Source organism: Lathyrus oleraceus, chromosome 1, assembly GCF_024323335.1.
Source record: "Lathyrus oleraceus cultivar Zhongwan6 chromosome 1, CAAS_Psat_ZW6_1.0, whole genome shotgun sequence".
Taxonomy (NCBI): Eukaryota; Viridiplantae; Streptophyta; class Magnoliopsida; order Fabales; family Fabaceae; genus Lathyrus; species Lathyrus oleraceus.
The window spans coordinates 27,668,567-27,683,372 of record NC_066579.1 but is presented as its reverse complement, the minus strand read 5'-3'; the positions used below and the strand labels follow the sequence as shown (position 1 = coordinate 27,683,372).

The window sequence follows — 14,806 nt, the reverse complement described above, 5'->3', positions numbered from 1 at the left end:
AGGACATTTATGTCAATCATAAAAATTACATTTGAATTTAAATTTGAAACCTAATGTCAATCACCACCAAGAAAATAGGATGATTCTATCAACTATAACATCAGGGTTTCTTACATCATCATTATAAATAATTTGATTCCTCATCTACCAAATGCGCTAACATGATGCAAACCAAATCACACATACTTAAGAATTTGAGCACTTACCTAACAAACTTGTCACCCAATCCCTGAAATGATCACCACAATTATCCAGCAGTAATCCGGGGATCCCATCCCACTTCCCAATATTCTTCCACACAAGTAGAATTCGCGGACAAGAAACAAATAGATGGTTAATATCTTTATCAAAACGAAAGCAAAAGACACACACTTTATCGTGAATATTGTTAATGACATTTCTGATGGCAAGATTTGAACGTGTAGGTAACCTATCGAGAAATAATCTCCACCCAAATATTTTTACCTTCAACGGGATCGACATTTTCCATAAAAACGACAATGCTGATTTGAGATCACTATCCAACTCCACCAACCCAGCAGCTTGAATCAACTGATCATAGCAAAATTTGAGAGTAAAAGATTTATCTGAACCATAAGGCCAAATGAAATAATCTGGACATCCAACCGTTGGACAAACATCTGCCAGTAACATCATCAGTTTAGCTCATCCCAATACCAAATAACTACTCAGTTCAGCAAAGTTAAAACCTAAGTCCCAATTCCAAACCAAACCCAGCCAATCCCCATATCCCTCACCACCACAAACTTTCTCTTAGATACTTCAAATAAATCGAGAAATAGACTCTTCAAAGGATTGTTCTTAATCCACCTTGCAGGTTAAAATGGAGTATGATCACTGTCCCCAAGCCTGCAAGTTAACGATTCAGTGAAACTAGCAGCTTCCAAAGAGTCACCATAGCCCATTAAATCTCTCCACCACAGTGATTCATGACATAAAGTTCTTGACACCTCATTGGAAAGAATTCTCCTAATGATGTTCCCGTATCTAACTTCCAGGATCCCACGCCAAATGGCTTCACCATCTTGTATGAATCTCCATAACCATTTCGAAAGCAAGACTCTATTAAACATACCAACATCTTTAACTTTAATCTCACTGAATTCCTTCGGTTTGCATATTGAGTTCCAACTTATCCAGGCCATATTCTACTTATATCTGATGAACCTGACCAAAGAAACCTTCTTTGAATCGATATAATTTCCTAGATAACTTTAGCAGGAGCTTTATAGAAGGATAAATTGTGGACATGGAGATTCACCAAAACAAAGTTAATGAGTGTAGCCCTTCCCCCAATTGAAAGAATTCTTCCCTTCCAAGTTGTTATATTCATGCATTGAAAAAATTAATTTTATCAATAATGAACAAAATATTTTTACAATTTTTTAATCTATCTCACAAAATATTGTTGTTGTTGATTCCACCTCTTATATTCCATTTTTATATTTGTTAATAATTTATTGATCTTGTCATTTAAGACAAAAGTTCAATGGTTTGAGAAACCTATTATTAATCATACTTAGAAAATATTACTCCTCAAAAAGAAAATTGTGGATGGTAAGAAATTGTAGTGATATTCTAATAACCGAGGAAAATGTCCTTATTTTATTTTTTAAACTAAAAATGAGATAATATATTATCTCGATGTTCATAAATATCAAGGATTTCATTTTTTTATAAACGAATCTTTTCCGTCCATTTATAAAGTATCAACGCTCAAGATATTGTCAACACATCAATCCACAAGAAATATCAATGATCCACATGAAATCTTCACGCCAGGTATTCAAAACGTGAATTCCACAACGGTATAATTTTGATGTTATGTTGTGAAAGACAAACATTGATAATAAAAGCATTTAAATTAAAATTAATGAAACTTAAAGATTTGTGAAAACAATTCATAGGAAGGATCGTACGAGCAAAAAAACGTATTAATACAACGTTGGTGTTTTTACACAATCTCTTATTTTGCAACATGATAAATTATTTTCTTTATATACAAAGTTATTAAGAATATATTGGATATATGAATGCAACAAAATTTAGCATGTAATTTTCACTAAAGTTCAAAAGGATGACAAGGAAGAAGATTTAAAAATTGTCAATAAATTTATACTTTAAAAACTAAATCGAAGATAATGTAAAATTATATAAAAAAAAAAAGTTTAATAAAACAAGAGATATATATTACAAAGGTATGTTTAGTAGAGTTTCTTATTTCTTAGTCCTACAACTTAATTTATAAAGTTTAGTTCAAAAAATTTAGGTATTATTCTAAATCAAAGATAGTTCAACAGAATCTTTTCCGTCCATTTTGATCTGCTTTAAACATTTTGATAACAATTATACATATTTTAAGCGTTCGATGTGTCGAACTCTATCTTCTAATTGTGTCATATCCCTCAGATACTGGGTATCCAACTTCTTTCTAATATAATAGTCTAAACCGCCTGCGGCTATCTCGACTAAATCGTGCTCAGGGACTTGAGTAAAGCATCTAGCCTTGAACACTCTAAACCTATTGAGGTACTGATCAACTGACTCAGCAGTCTTTCGTTTGACGCTAGCTAGTTCTTTCAGACTTATTTTCGATTGTCCCATGTAAAACTGTTCATGGAACAATCTCTCTAATTGTGTCCACGTTTGGACGGATTGTGGAGGTAGCGTCGTAAACCATGTGAACACATTTTTTGTAAGAGAACTTGGAAAGTATTTCAACTTCAAATCCTCATTATTTTCTATGTCGCCAACTTCAGTTTGATATCTGGAAACATGTTCGATAGTAGATTCTTCGGTATCTCCGGCGAACTTGGTGAATTTTGGAACCTTCCACCCCTAGGCAATTATGTTTGTAAAATAAAATCTGGTAAAGGAGAAGAGTATGTCGGCCTCTGTGGGCCTGGGTTTATCCCATTTCGCACTATGATTCGTTCCACAATAGCTTCTAAGTTTTTCTCCCCAGCCGTTGCCTCTTGTCGAATATGTCTGACCACATGGTCGGGATCCTGGTTCCTATTAACTAATACAACGGGAGGCCTTCGAGCCATCCTAGGAACCAGTTCGACTTCCTGGTATTCTTGTTCGATCGTTTCATCTGTCATCTCCTCTTTTCGGATCGGGGTTTCCGGTCAAGATGAAGGCGAGGGAGTCTGACGAACTTGCGCTCTAGGAGCCCCTTGGAAATCCCCTATTCGGGTCATCTGAGTTGCCAGTTGTTGGTAACTCTGGGTCGAATCCGGAATTAAAGGTCTCAGTATGGTGCCCATTTGCTGAGTTAGAATATGGACTATTTCATGATTACTTTCATCCATCTGCTGTCTCATGACTACGACAGAACTTGATGTGAAAGTTGGGATTGACTGAGATGACAATCTAAAACCTGGGGGTCGATTAAATTGGTTTGCCAACGGTCCTAACCCCTGGTAGCGTGGGAATGGTGACGGTGATGTTTCGCCGAATGTCGAACCGACATTATGCATACTTGCCATAAACTCATATGGCATTCCCAACGTTCTGTGCATGGGGACTGTAAAATTGGGCATATATTTCCCTGACGTTCCCATCGTCGTCGACATCGAAGTTTGAGGCTGACGCGGTGTTAGAATTGGTCCACTATATGCATTCAAAACCGCATGTATAGTGTCGGAACCAACATCGTTTGTTTGTGACGCGACTGTGTCTCCCCCCGAAGATGTTTCTTCGTGTGGTCGTGGTGACACCGCCTTGCCACTACGTAGTTGCATATACTGAACACAACGGGTCCCACCGAGTGTGTCAATTTGTTTACGCAACAATCTATAGCCTTCCTATCGAGGTTACTTGCAGGACCGACTATAAAGTCCTATACTAATATGTGTTAAGTATATGGTGTGTATGTTGATAAAGTGTTTGGAATACTAGAACAATAAGTGAAATGTTTGCAAAATAGAAAAATACAGTAACAGTAAGAAAAGATAAAAATAAGATAAAAATGTAAATGAACAAAGCAAATGAAAATAACTTGACAAGTTAAATGGTTTGAAAATAAATGTGGAAATAGAAGTACATTTTGGCTGGAAGTTAACTCTTTTCTCTGAGACGCTTGATACTTTAAGTGTTTTCCTATTGCAATGCTACAAATGTCACCCCTTGGAATGAAAATCACATCTACTTAAATAGTAACAAAATATAACTACTATGAGGTCATGATCCATTTATGATGTGCCACGTGTCGGAGCCTATCACCCATGTCTCTGATAACTTCCCACTTTCTGCTTTCCACGATCAGTTCCCATTATGGTATGTTTGTCTTCGACTTCGACAGAATCACCTCCTCCGTCGATATAGCTTTCTTGATTTTCCCCTTCGTCGATTCTGTTTTCGACCTCCTCTTGATTGTCCTGGTTTCGTCCTATCGAGGTTGAAATTTTCCAGCTAACAGTCGGAGAGTATGACTCCTTTGAAGAAAGTTGTTATCCTTATCTTTAGTTTTTTTGGTACTCATTTCCTTTGAGTTTATCTAGTGACGTAACGAATTTTGGTTTGCATTAGCAAACCCTAATAGCTTTTGACTAATGAAACTCCAGCAAAGTGTTTGAATTAGTTATAAAAATATGGATTTTATTATAAAAATCACATCCTAAAATTATCAATGACAATTTAAGTTTTCACTTACATTATCGTTGTTGTTTTTGTATTTGTATATCTATCTAAAACCTAAAAAAATAAAAAAAATAAAAAAAATAAAAAAGTTTAAAAGAATGTGAAAAAGAAAAAAAAAATATTTGAGTTTTGTAATAGATTTGATTGCAACAAATATAAAAATGGGGTGGAGGGGTAATTTTAGAAATTTTATGTTGATTAGGAATTTAACTTTATATATATATATATATATATATATATATATATATATATATATATATATATATATATATATATATATATATATATATATATATATATATATATATATATATATATATATATATATATATATATATATATATATATATATATATATATATATATATATATGAGTTTTGAAAATATAATAGTGAAAGATAAATAGTAAATATTTTGATAAATATAATAGTGATAGATTAATAGTAAATATTTTGATTTTATGAAAATATATTGAAATAATAATTTAACTAATTTATAATTTCAATCAAAGCGTAATTTTAAAATTTTATGTTGATAAAGATTTTAGAATATTATAGAAAAATTTATTAGGATTTATAGTATAAAGATAAGATTTTCACCATTGAAATGGTGGTTGTATATTCCTTCGTGAAACATATTTTTTTTAACTCAAATAATACTATTTAATTATTTATGTATTCTAAAATAATTCTAATATATTAAAGATTTTTTTTTGGTAAATACGTAGATTATATATCCCAATTAATTTTATTTAATATTTGTTTTAAAATACAACCAAACTAAGAAATAACTATATATATTATAAATATTATATTTAAGTTTTAAATTATGAATAATTAATGTGAAGTGATCTTTACATTATATTATAATTATAATTTAAGAAAGAAAAATGAAAAGGTGAGGGAAGAAACCATTTTCTTGAAGAGATACAATGTAATAAATGTAATCATGTTAAATGTAAAAGTAATAAAAATATCAATAAAAATAGTTAAAATAATTATTATAATAAAGATAAATGTAAATTAAAAAATAAATAGAAATAGTGGATTACTTATTAGGTTATAAAAAACCTAATCTTAATGGTTACGATCCTCCTAATTATCAAATATTATTTTCTCGATTTTGTGAACTCTTTATCGCTATCACCGACCTGGATTCACTACACTGTAACCCTAATATGACCGGCGACGACTTACTTCACAGCCAATCATTGCCAGAAGATCTAATCCTTGAGACACTTTTAAGGCTTCCGGTGAGATCTCTCCTGCAATTGAAGTGCGTGTGCAAATTATGGAAAACCCTAATCTCAGATTCTGAATTTGCAAAGCGACACCTTCAGAGGTTAACCATGGATCCAAGCATAACCAACCCACAGTTTATCATTGGCCGGGGAGACGCCAAAGTTACTTCTTTCCCTGTAAAGCCGTTGTTGGAAAACCCATCAGAACCTACTGAAGCTGTTGAGTTCAGCATGGAACATAGGTTCAGTATTCTTGGTTCATGCAATGGGTTAGTGTGTCTGCTGGATATCGACCAAGGTTATGTCAGATTGTGGAACCCTTCAACCAGATTCAAATCCAAAGAATCTCCATCTCTTGGTTCATTATTTTATCATTGGGCCGTCACAAGTTATGGCTTTGGCTATGACCATGTTAATGACAAGTACAAGGTGCTACTAGATGTTCATTCTCATTCTCTCGTTAGAAGTGGTTGCAGTGAAAATGTGATACTATATACTTTTGGTGAAAATTCTTGGACAAGTGTCCAGAATTTCCCTTTTCCTATTCCTACCACTAGTTTCCAAGGAAAATTTGTAAGTGGCACTCTAAATTGGGTAGTTGTTCGAGAAGATGGTGATTATAGCCGAACTACGATTCTTTCCTTTGATCTTGGGAAGGAGACTTACAGCGAAATATTACTGCCTCAAAATCAAAAATATGATAGTTACAGGGATTCCAAACCTAACCTTGGTGTTTTGCATAATTGTCTTTGCCTGTCTTTTGACATTGATACTCATTTGGTTTTGTGGTTGATGAAAGAATATGGAGTTGCTGAGTCATGGACTAGACTGATGATGATCCCTGCAGAGCATTTATGGAAAGGTGTAGACCAAGGGCCATATTGTGTCGTTGAACCCTTGTTCATTTTTGGAAATAGTATTGTTCTGCTGAAAACGGTTGACCGAATTTTCCTGTATAATTTCAATAGTGGTAGGATAGATATTCCTTTGATTTCCACCTCGATTGGGCTGAAACAACATCTTCACCTTGAGACTCTTGTATCGCCGCAATTGTAAACATACATTTGTGGAGTAGAGTTTTCTAGGTTTTGCTTACATTTCTTTATAGTTCCTCTTATATGAATTTTGTTGCAACTCTCTTTACACATAATGGTTTTGTCATAACTTGTTTGGTATTTTGCTGGTATACATCAATGAGCCTACTGACTACATACTGGATTTGCATTTTAGTTTGCATTTTGCTAATGTTATTATACTGTTACTGATAAAGGATGTTTCCAAAATGATTCCATTGGACAAAGTTTAGTTATTAATAATCAAAGTTTAGATATATAGTACAATGATACTTATCAATAGCTATAGCGTCTGCTATTGGAATTCTAATGTAGCGGCCATTAGTTGCAGCACCAAATTGCTATGGCGTCTGCTATTGGGATGTCTATAATAAACTGATATAGCACCAACAACAATATTACAATGTTCTTATTCATGTTAAGAAGCACGAGCTCTACCAACTAATTAGTACACATTAAGAATCGATGTCTCCAACCCTATAATATACTGCCACCCACCATCAAAGCACAGGAAAAAGAAATATATGGTAGAGCTTACGTGGGAGGATGATTGAGTATGAATAATAGTTAAATCAATAGGTATTAATAAAATGTATATTAGTTTATAAGTTATTGAGTTGGAACTTTAGTGTTTTTAGTGTTTGAGTTGGTATTAATAAAATATATATTATTTATGTAGTGTCCTTACATATTTGAGATTACATTGACTTAAAACAAATAGCAATTTTTAGTAACAAATCTTATTTTTTACTTAAGTGTTTTTAAAATTTTCAAGCCTTTAATATAAGAATAAAAAAAAATATAATGTGTTTAAATTACTTACTAATCCCTTCGATAACCCAAAAGACCGACAAATCCCTAAAATATAATTTTAAAGAATTTTACTTTTTGTTTCTCATTAGAATTTCTACGTTATACAAATTGCATCTTAAAATAAGAAGAAAAAAAACATATTTATAACTACAAAAACATTAATGGAGCAAAGAGACTCATTAACAAGCGGATCCACAAATAAGTCCGAAAAACTGTCAGTAACGAAATATGTCGTTTTTCCTTCTCTTTTCTCACTTGTGTGAGTGCAACTTCCGTTAGATGTGTTTTGTATGATGTCAAAACTAGGATATTTTAGCGTAAATGTATATTGCACGGTATCCTCTGAATCTCTATGTGCATCTTATCACTAGAAAGCATAAAAGTATTTGGAAACAATGTGGAAAAGGTCACATGTATCAAACATGCATAAAAAATTATGTTTTGTGAAAAATAGCAGTACAGGTCAACGCATAGAGCTATAGGTCGACCTATTGAAATTTTTTATGGCTATATGTCGATACATAGAACTACAGGTCGACCTAGGGAAAAAATTTCTTGGCTATAGATCGACACATGAAGTCTATAGGTCGACATGTATGTTGTTGTATTAAAGCAGACGACATTTGTTTCCCGTGTCGAGTCTTCAGGTCGACATATATGGAGCACATAACTGTCATAGGTCGACACATGACCTTGGACAGGTCGACTTATGCATCAAACAGGTCGACACATAACCTGTATATGTCGACTTATCCATTATTTTTCTTCAAAAATTTATATTTTTCTATCCTCCTTTGCATTCTTTTTTGCCCAAAACCACTCATGCATATAAATACTTCATACATACATCATTCTCTAGTAAGGTTTCTAAAGTGAGTAACAACCTACATGAATTCAGGATTTTAAAGAATCTCATCATCTTCAATTCAATCTATGCATACACAGAATCAAACTACATATAATCATTTTTTTATTGGGTGCCATCTAGATTAGGATTGATAACATCCAATTATGTTTGTTGTATCGAGAATATTGAGTTGCGATCTTTGAGAGATTCAAATAAGAAAGCCGGTTTGGGTTTTCCTTCAAGATCTTTAGGGTTTGAAGATTTTTGTCAAGATTGTGCAATTCGGATCCGATCTAGTGAAAGCCTTGAGACTAGGTGTGCCGGCAAGGGAGTAGCGTGAAATGGTGGATCACATTGACAAATCTTAGGTTCAACAAGTGTGCGCTTGGGATTAATTTAGCCGGGTGAAAGCCTTGAGACAAGAAGGTCGTGCAAGGAAGTAGCAACACCAGGTGAATTGAAGCAGCATTGTTGGTGACTTGATCAAGCTTTGATTAAGGTTTTCGGAGGTGCTAGAGTCAAGAACAAACCTAGGGTTTGTGGGATTTGATTTCTCTTCTCTTGTATTGATACTTTTGCAAAGTAAGATTTCTTATATTAATATCTCAATTCGAATTCGAATTGAGGGAAAACGTACCCATAGCGAGGTCGATTGGGGAACTGCCTAAATAAATCCTTGCATATTCTCTCTCTCTCTCTCTCTCTCTCTCTCTCTCTCTCTCTCTCTCTCTATATATTATATATATATATATATATATATATATATATATATATATATATATATATATATAATATATATATATATATATATATATATATATATATATATATACATATATATATATATATATATATATATATATATATATATCGTTTATTTTTCGGTTCACAAATTGTTAATTACTTTAATCTCTTGATTAACATTGTTTGGATAATAAATTTTGAATTTTTAAATTGTGTTGTTGTAGTAATCACTTACCATTTGGTAGTGATTGGTTTTTAAGAACCAAAAAATCAATGGAATGATAATGATAAGAAGTTGTGGTCTCATGATTGGAAAGCACAAAATATTCTCATATCTGCATTAGGTGTTGATGAGTATTATCGTGTCTCTCATTGTGAAACCGCCAAAGCTATGTGGGGCGCATTAGAAGTTTCCCATGAGGGAACTAATGAAGTCAAACAAGCTAGGAGCAATACTTTGAACCAAGAGTTTGAACTCTTTCATATGAAGCATGGTGAAACCATTGCTGACATGCAAAAGAGATTCACACATCTTATTAATAGATTGAATGTTCTAGGAAATCCTATCTCTAATGTTGGTGCTACTAACAAGGTTTTAAGATGTCTTAACAGGGAGTGGAAACCCAAGATAATTGCTATCAAAGAGGCGAATGATCTTAAAGCACTTGATCTTACTACTTTATTTGGTAAATTGGAAGAAAATGAGCAAGAACTCACTTGCTTGTAAAAACATGAAAAAGAATATGAAAAGATGATGAAGAAAGAGAAAGGTAAAGACAATGTGGAAGAGAAGAAGTTCATTATTTTAAATATTTCTAGTTTCAAGTCCTCAAAGAATGAGCCTAGTGAGTATGAAGAAAGGGATGACAAGATATTCGATGATGATGATGTTAGGCTATTTGTCAATAGATACCAAATCTATATATGGAAGAACAAGGTAAAGCACTCTGAAGGCAACTTAGCAAAATTTAGAAGGGAGTCCAAATCTTCAAAAAAATGGTGAGAATAGGAAAGGTAAGTTTAGAAGCTCTTGTTATAATTATGGTGAGATTGGTCACTATAGACCGAAATATTCCATGATTAAAAAAGACAAAGAAAGAGGGCATCACAAGAAGCCTAGTAAATCTAGAAGAGCTTATGTAGCTTGTGAGAGGGCAAGTGATTCCTCAAGCGATGAAAGCCCCACTTCAAGTGTATAATCGACCTGTATTTGTATTATGGCTAATAGAAGGAAGAAGAAATAAGTAAGTCCTTCTAAACTTGAGCTTACTGGTGATTTATCTTATTCTTAATTACAAGAAGCTTTTGATAATCTTTATAGAGAAGCATTAAATGCTTTTAAGAAATTAGCTTCGCATGAAAATATATTTTTGCAATTAGAAGCTAAAGTATTAGAATCTGAAAGGAAGTTAGAAGCTATTAAGAGATTTATGATAGATATTCAAAGTGAAGAAAATATGTATGAAGGACCTTCTAGGTTTGGTTGTGAATTTTGTTATAATTGGAAATAAGAGATAAATGCTCTTCAAGTCAAATTAGACACAGCTTTACAACCTAAAAGTGCATTTGCTATTGATCCTTCTAAGTATGAAATATCTTTGAATCATTCATACAAAAAGCATAAAAAATTTAAAAAGGATTTGAATGGTAAAAGCATAGCTAATCATAATATACTTGTCATTATTGTTGCAAAAAGGGTCATACCATTGAAAAGTGCAAATTTAGGAAGATGTTAGTTCCTAAAGGAGTCTCCCAATGGTTGCCTAAATGCAACCTTGATTTCACTCACTTCTAAGGACCCAATGAAAATTGGTTACCTATTTCCTTTGTTGCAAGGCATATGATGGGTGACATATCGCTTTTCATTGATTTTGTGCCAAAGAAAAATGGATTCGTCACTTATGGAGATAATAGCAAAGGAGCTATTATTGGAAAAGGTAGTGTAGGTAATTCCTCATCTACTACTATCTCTGATGTAATGCTTGTTGATGATCTTAAACACAACCTTCTTAGCACTAGCCAACTATGTGACAAGAGTTTTAAAGTCACTTTTGTAATACCCCAAAATTTGCCCCCCTCATTCATGCATTCATTTTTAGGTCATTTAACATTTCATATTGCATTTCATCATGTCAATCGGAATTAGATCCAAGAAGCTTGAATATCATCCAAGACACTTTGTGGGTTCTATCTGGGTGATCAGTCAACACAAGGGAATGGCTTGAGATACTTCCAACATGTTCAAATGGGGTCTATTCATCAGTCAAAACGTTAATCTTGAAGGAGCAAAAGTTTGTTCATGAGCTGTCATGCTCGCTAGGCGAGCAGAATGGGTCGCCTAGCGAGTCCCAAGAAAAGCCACCAGAATCACCTACGCTCAGAGGAATTTCTTGAACTGTCATGCTCGCTAGGCGAAGCCCACGCATTTTGAAAATAAAAAACAAATAAAAAAATAAAAAATAAAAAACGAAATAAAAAAAAAACGAAATAAATAAATAAATAAATAAATATAACAGAAAAATCTTGGACTTGGACCTCTCTCTTTTGAGCCCACAAAGTCACAAAAATCAGGTTATAAATTCTAGACTTCCATCTCCCAAAAAAACCCTGGGAAAAAGATAGTGAGAGAAGAGCTAACAGAGTTCAGAGCAACCTCCAGAGACTGAAAGGAACTCATTTGCAAAGAGCCAATTCCATCTCATATAAACCCTCAGATTGCTTTGCAAACCCAACCGGGCAATTCAATTTCATTCGATCTCTCCAATCAGGTTTGCCCTATTTCCACTACTTTATACTTTCAACCTGAAATTTTTGATACCCTTTTAATGCATTTGTTTGACAAGAGGTTTAGGCCTCCTACCCTTGGTTGCTTTTTGTGAGCTTTTTTGTGAACTTTAATGGCATGATTCATGTGACTCTATTATTTGAGGCAACTCTTGATTGCACCCCATATTGTTTCTCTAACCTGTTTGTTGAGTGTGACGGCTCACATGACTCCTGAAAGGATAGCTTGCTTGGCATTCCACTTTATTTGTGGGATACCATTTGGAGGTTTATTCTGATTACCTGTATTGACTTGCTTTCTTTGATGGTGCCAGCTTGAGAGATCTCTGGGTTTCTTATTACTTTAGTTGTTATTACTTCGGATCTTTATCCGTGTGGTAGATCTCTTGATCCTTTATCTTTCCCGCATTTTACCGCTTTCTTAGCTGGAAGACCTCAATAGGAGGCAATGTTTTCTTTTGTTTGTTTACTTTTGTGCCCAAAGACCTCCAAGAAGAGGCATTAGTGCTAAAGACCTCCCTGAAGAGGCAATTGGCGGATAAAAGGGATTAGTAATCAATCCCCCGTTATTCAGTGTGTCGTTATTTAAGCTCGCACCACGTGTCGATGCTTCAGAACAAAAACCCAAGATCTTTTGTCCGGTCAGTCAGTGGAGAGGGTTCCACCTTTCTGAATCCCCACTCTTTGTCATGAGCTTACCCTGTCCAGGGTTAAGAGCTATGAGGTCTTATCCTCATTACCCTTTTGATCTGCTCACCCTGACGTTCAATGTCAGTGGTTAGGAGCCCATTTGATTACCTTTCCATGGCTTGTTTGTCGAGGTTAATATGACCCCTCTTGACTAAAGCCCTACCCATGTATGTTTGAGCCCCCTTGGTGGCATTTTACTTTATGCATATTTGTTTTGTATGGTGTGATTGTCTCCCCATAGGATTGCTAGGCTTCGTATAGTCTCCCGTTTGCATGTCAGTTAAGGTAGCATTGTTCCTTCGTCTAGGACTTCCTTTTTTTGCATGAGCATTCCTAAAACACAAACAAACTCATTGATTTTTCTTCTCCTAAGAACACGTTAACTCCTTCTACTACAGGCGAGTAAGTCTCCAAAGGTCGAGCATCCGGTAGATTGCGTAGTAACGTCGTTCATCCAAAAAACACAACCCTTAACCCGTAGGTAGCCGAACTACGGCTTGCTCTGATTCTCATTCCATATGACATACGTAGGCATAAGACGCGATGTCTTAGCGAGCACACTCCTCTTTAACCCATAGGTAGCCGAGCTACGAAGACTCTGATTCTCATATTCAGATGAGATACGTATGCAGTTGATGCGACATCCGTGCGAGTCATTTTCTTTTGACCCCTCTTTTAGTAAATAGTACATTAGATATACACACACCCTTTAGACAAGAACAACAAGAGTAGATCCCGTAGAGTACTACGGATGTGTAGGGGTGCTAATACCTTCCCTTCGCATAATCGGCTCCCGAACCCGAGATTTGGTTGCGAGACCTTGTCTTTTCCTTTCCTTTTTTCCAGGTTTACTTTGAGCGTTTCCTTTCCCTCCTTTGGGATAAATAACACACGGTGGCGACTCTTCTGTCATTTCTTTCTCGCCGGTTGTTTTTTCGCATCTCCTTTTTTCAGGTTGCGACAGCTGGCGACTCTGCTGGGGACACATTTTCCCTAGTGGGCCTTTCCTAGCGTTTGTTTGTTTATTGTCTATTGTGTGTTATTTATTTATTGCTTTGCATACTTATCTGCTTGCATTGCATCCTATGTGCGCTTTACTGTCTCATCCATACTGTGCTGGCTGTGTATCTATTTCACTGTTGGGTGGGAATCACAAGAGGTAAAAGGCCCAATACACAGGCTATGAGTAAACTTTAGGACACCTAGGAAAAGAGTGATTCATGGGAAGCGGGTGGTATGGCGCCACTTAGCGGAACATGGTATCACAAGCAGTTCAGATTCTGATGGGGTATTATCGTTGCATACACCTGGTATGCATATGATGATATTCTTGAAAGGATTGTTTATCCTGCGTTTCTCTTGACCTTACCCTGGCCTAGATTACACCCGTGAGTGGGGCGGGAATGATCATTTACAGGTACTAATGGTGACTTGTTCTGTTGGTGACCATGTCCTGTTGGTGACTTTTGTTTGGTTCTTGTTGGTGACCGTTGGTTCTGAAGTATGGGTTCTAAGTCGATGACTGTGTCCTATGGTTCCCGGTTCCAAATTCATGCTGAAGTTCTGATCATGTACCTCGTGATATACAACCAACCCGGTTTTCTGGAGCAGAGTTTTGAACTCGTATTACATTCTTCAGTGGGTTTCTCTTCAGATAGTGCAACCCAACAGATATTCAAGCAGATACAACAACCTTGATTTGCACATCACTGCATTGCATCACATCATTCTGCATTCATATCATTTAACACATGTTTATCCGTTTCTGTGAGGTTTATATCTTCTTCTTGATTCTAGTCGGGGTTTCCTGGTACTTTTTAAAAGGGATATTTTATCTGATGAGAGACCGAAATCAAGGGAGGTAGAATACCTTTTGGAATTGATAAACATGTCATTGCATTTGCATATCCATCCGCATGTCTTGCATAACAGGTATCGCCACAGTGTTCT

The 14,806-nt window shown here is 35.0% G+C and overlaps 1 protein-coding gene across 1 annotated transcript; it reads left to right on the top strand.

Moving 5' to 3' along the window:
• The first annotated feature begins 5,780 nt into the window (after positions 1-5,780).
• LOC127115376 (F-box/kelch-repeat protein At3g23880-like) lies at positions 5,781-7,114 on the top strand. Its single transcript, XM_051046940.1, has one exon. It carries the CDS (start codon positions 5,843-5,845, stop codon positions 6,959-6,961), a length of 1,119 nt encoding a protein of 372 aa, XP_050902897.1. The 5' UTR covers positions 5,781-5,842; the 3' UTR covers positions 6,962-7,114.
• Positions 7,115-14,806: the final 7,692 nt, after the last annotated feature.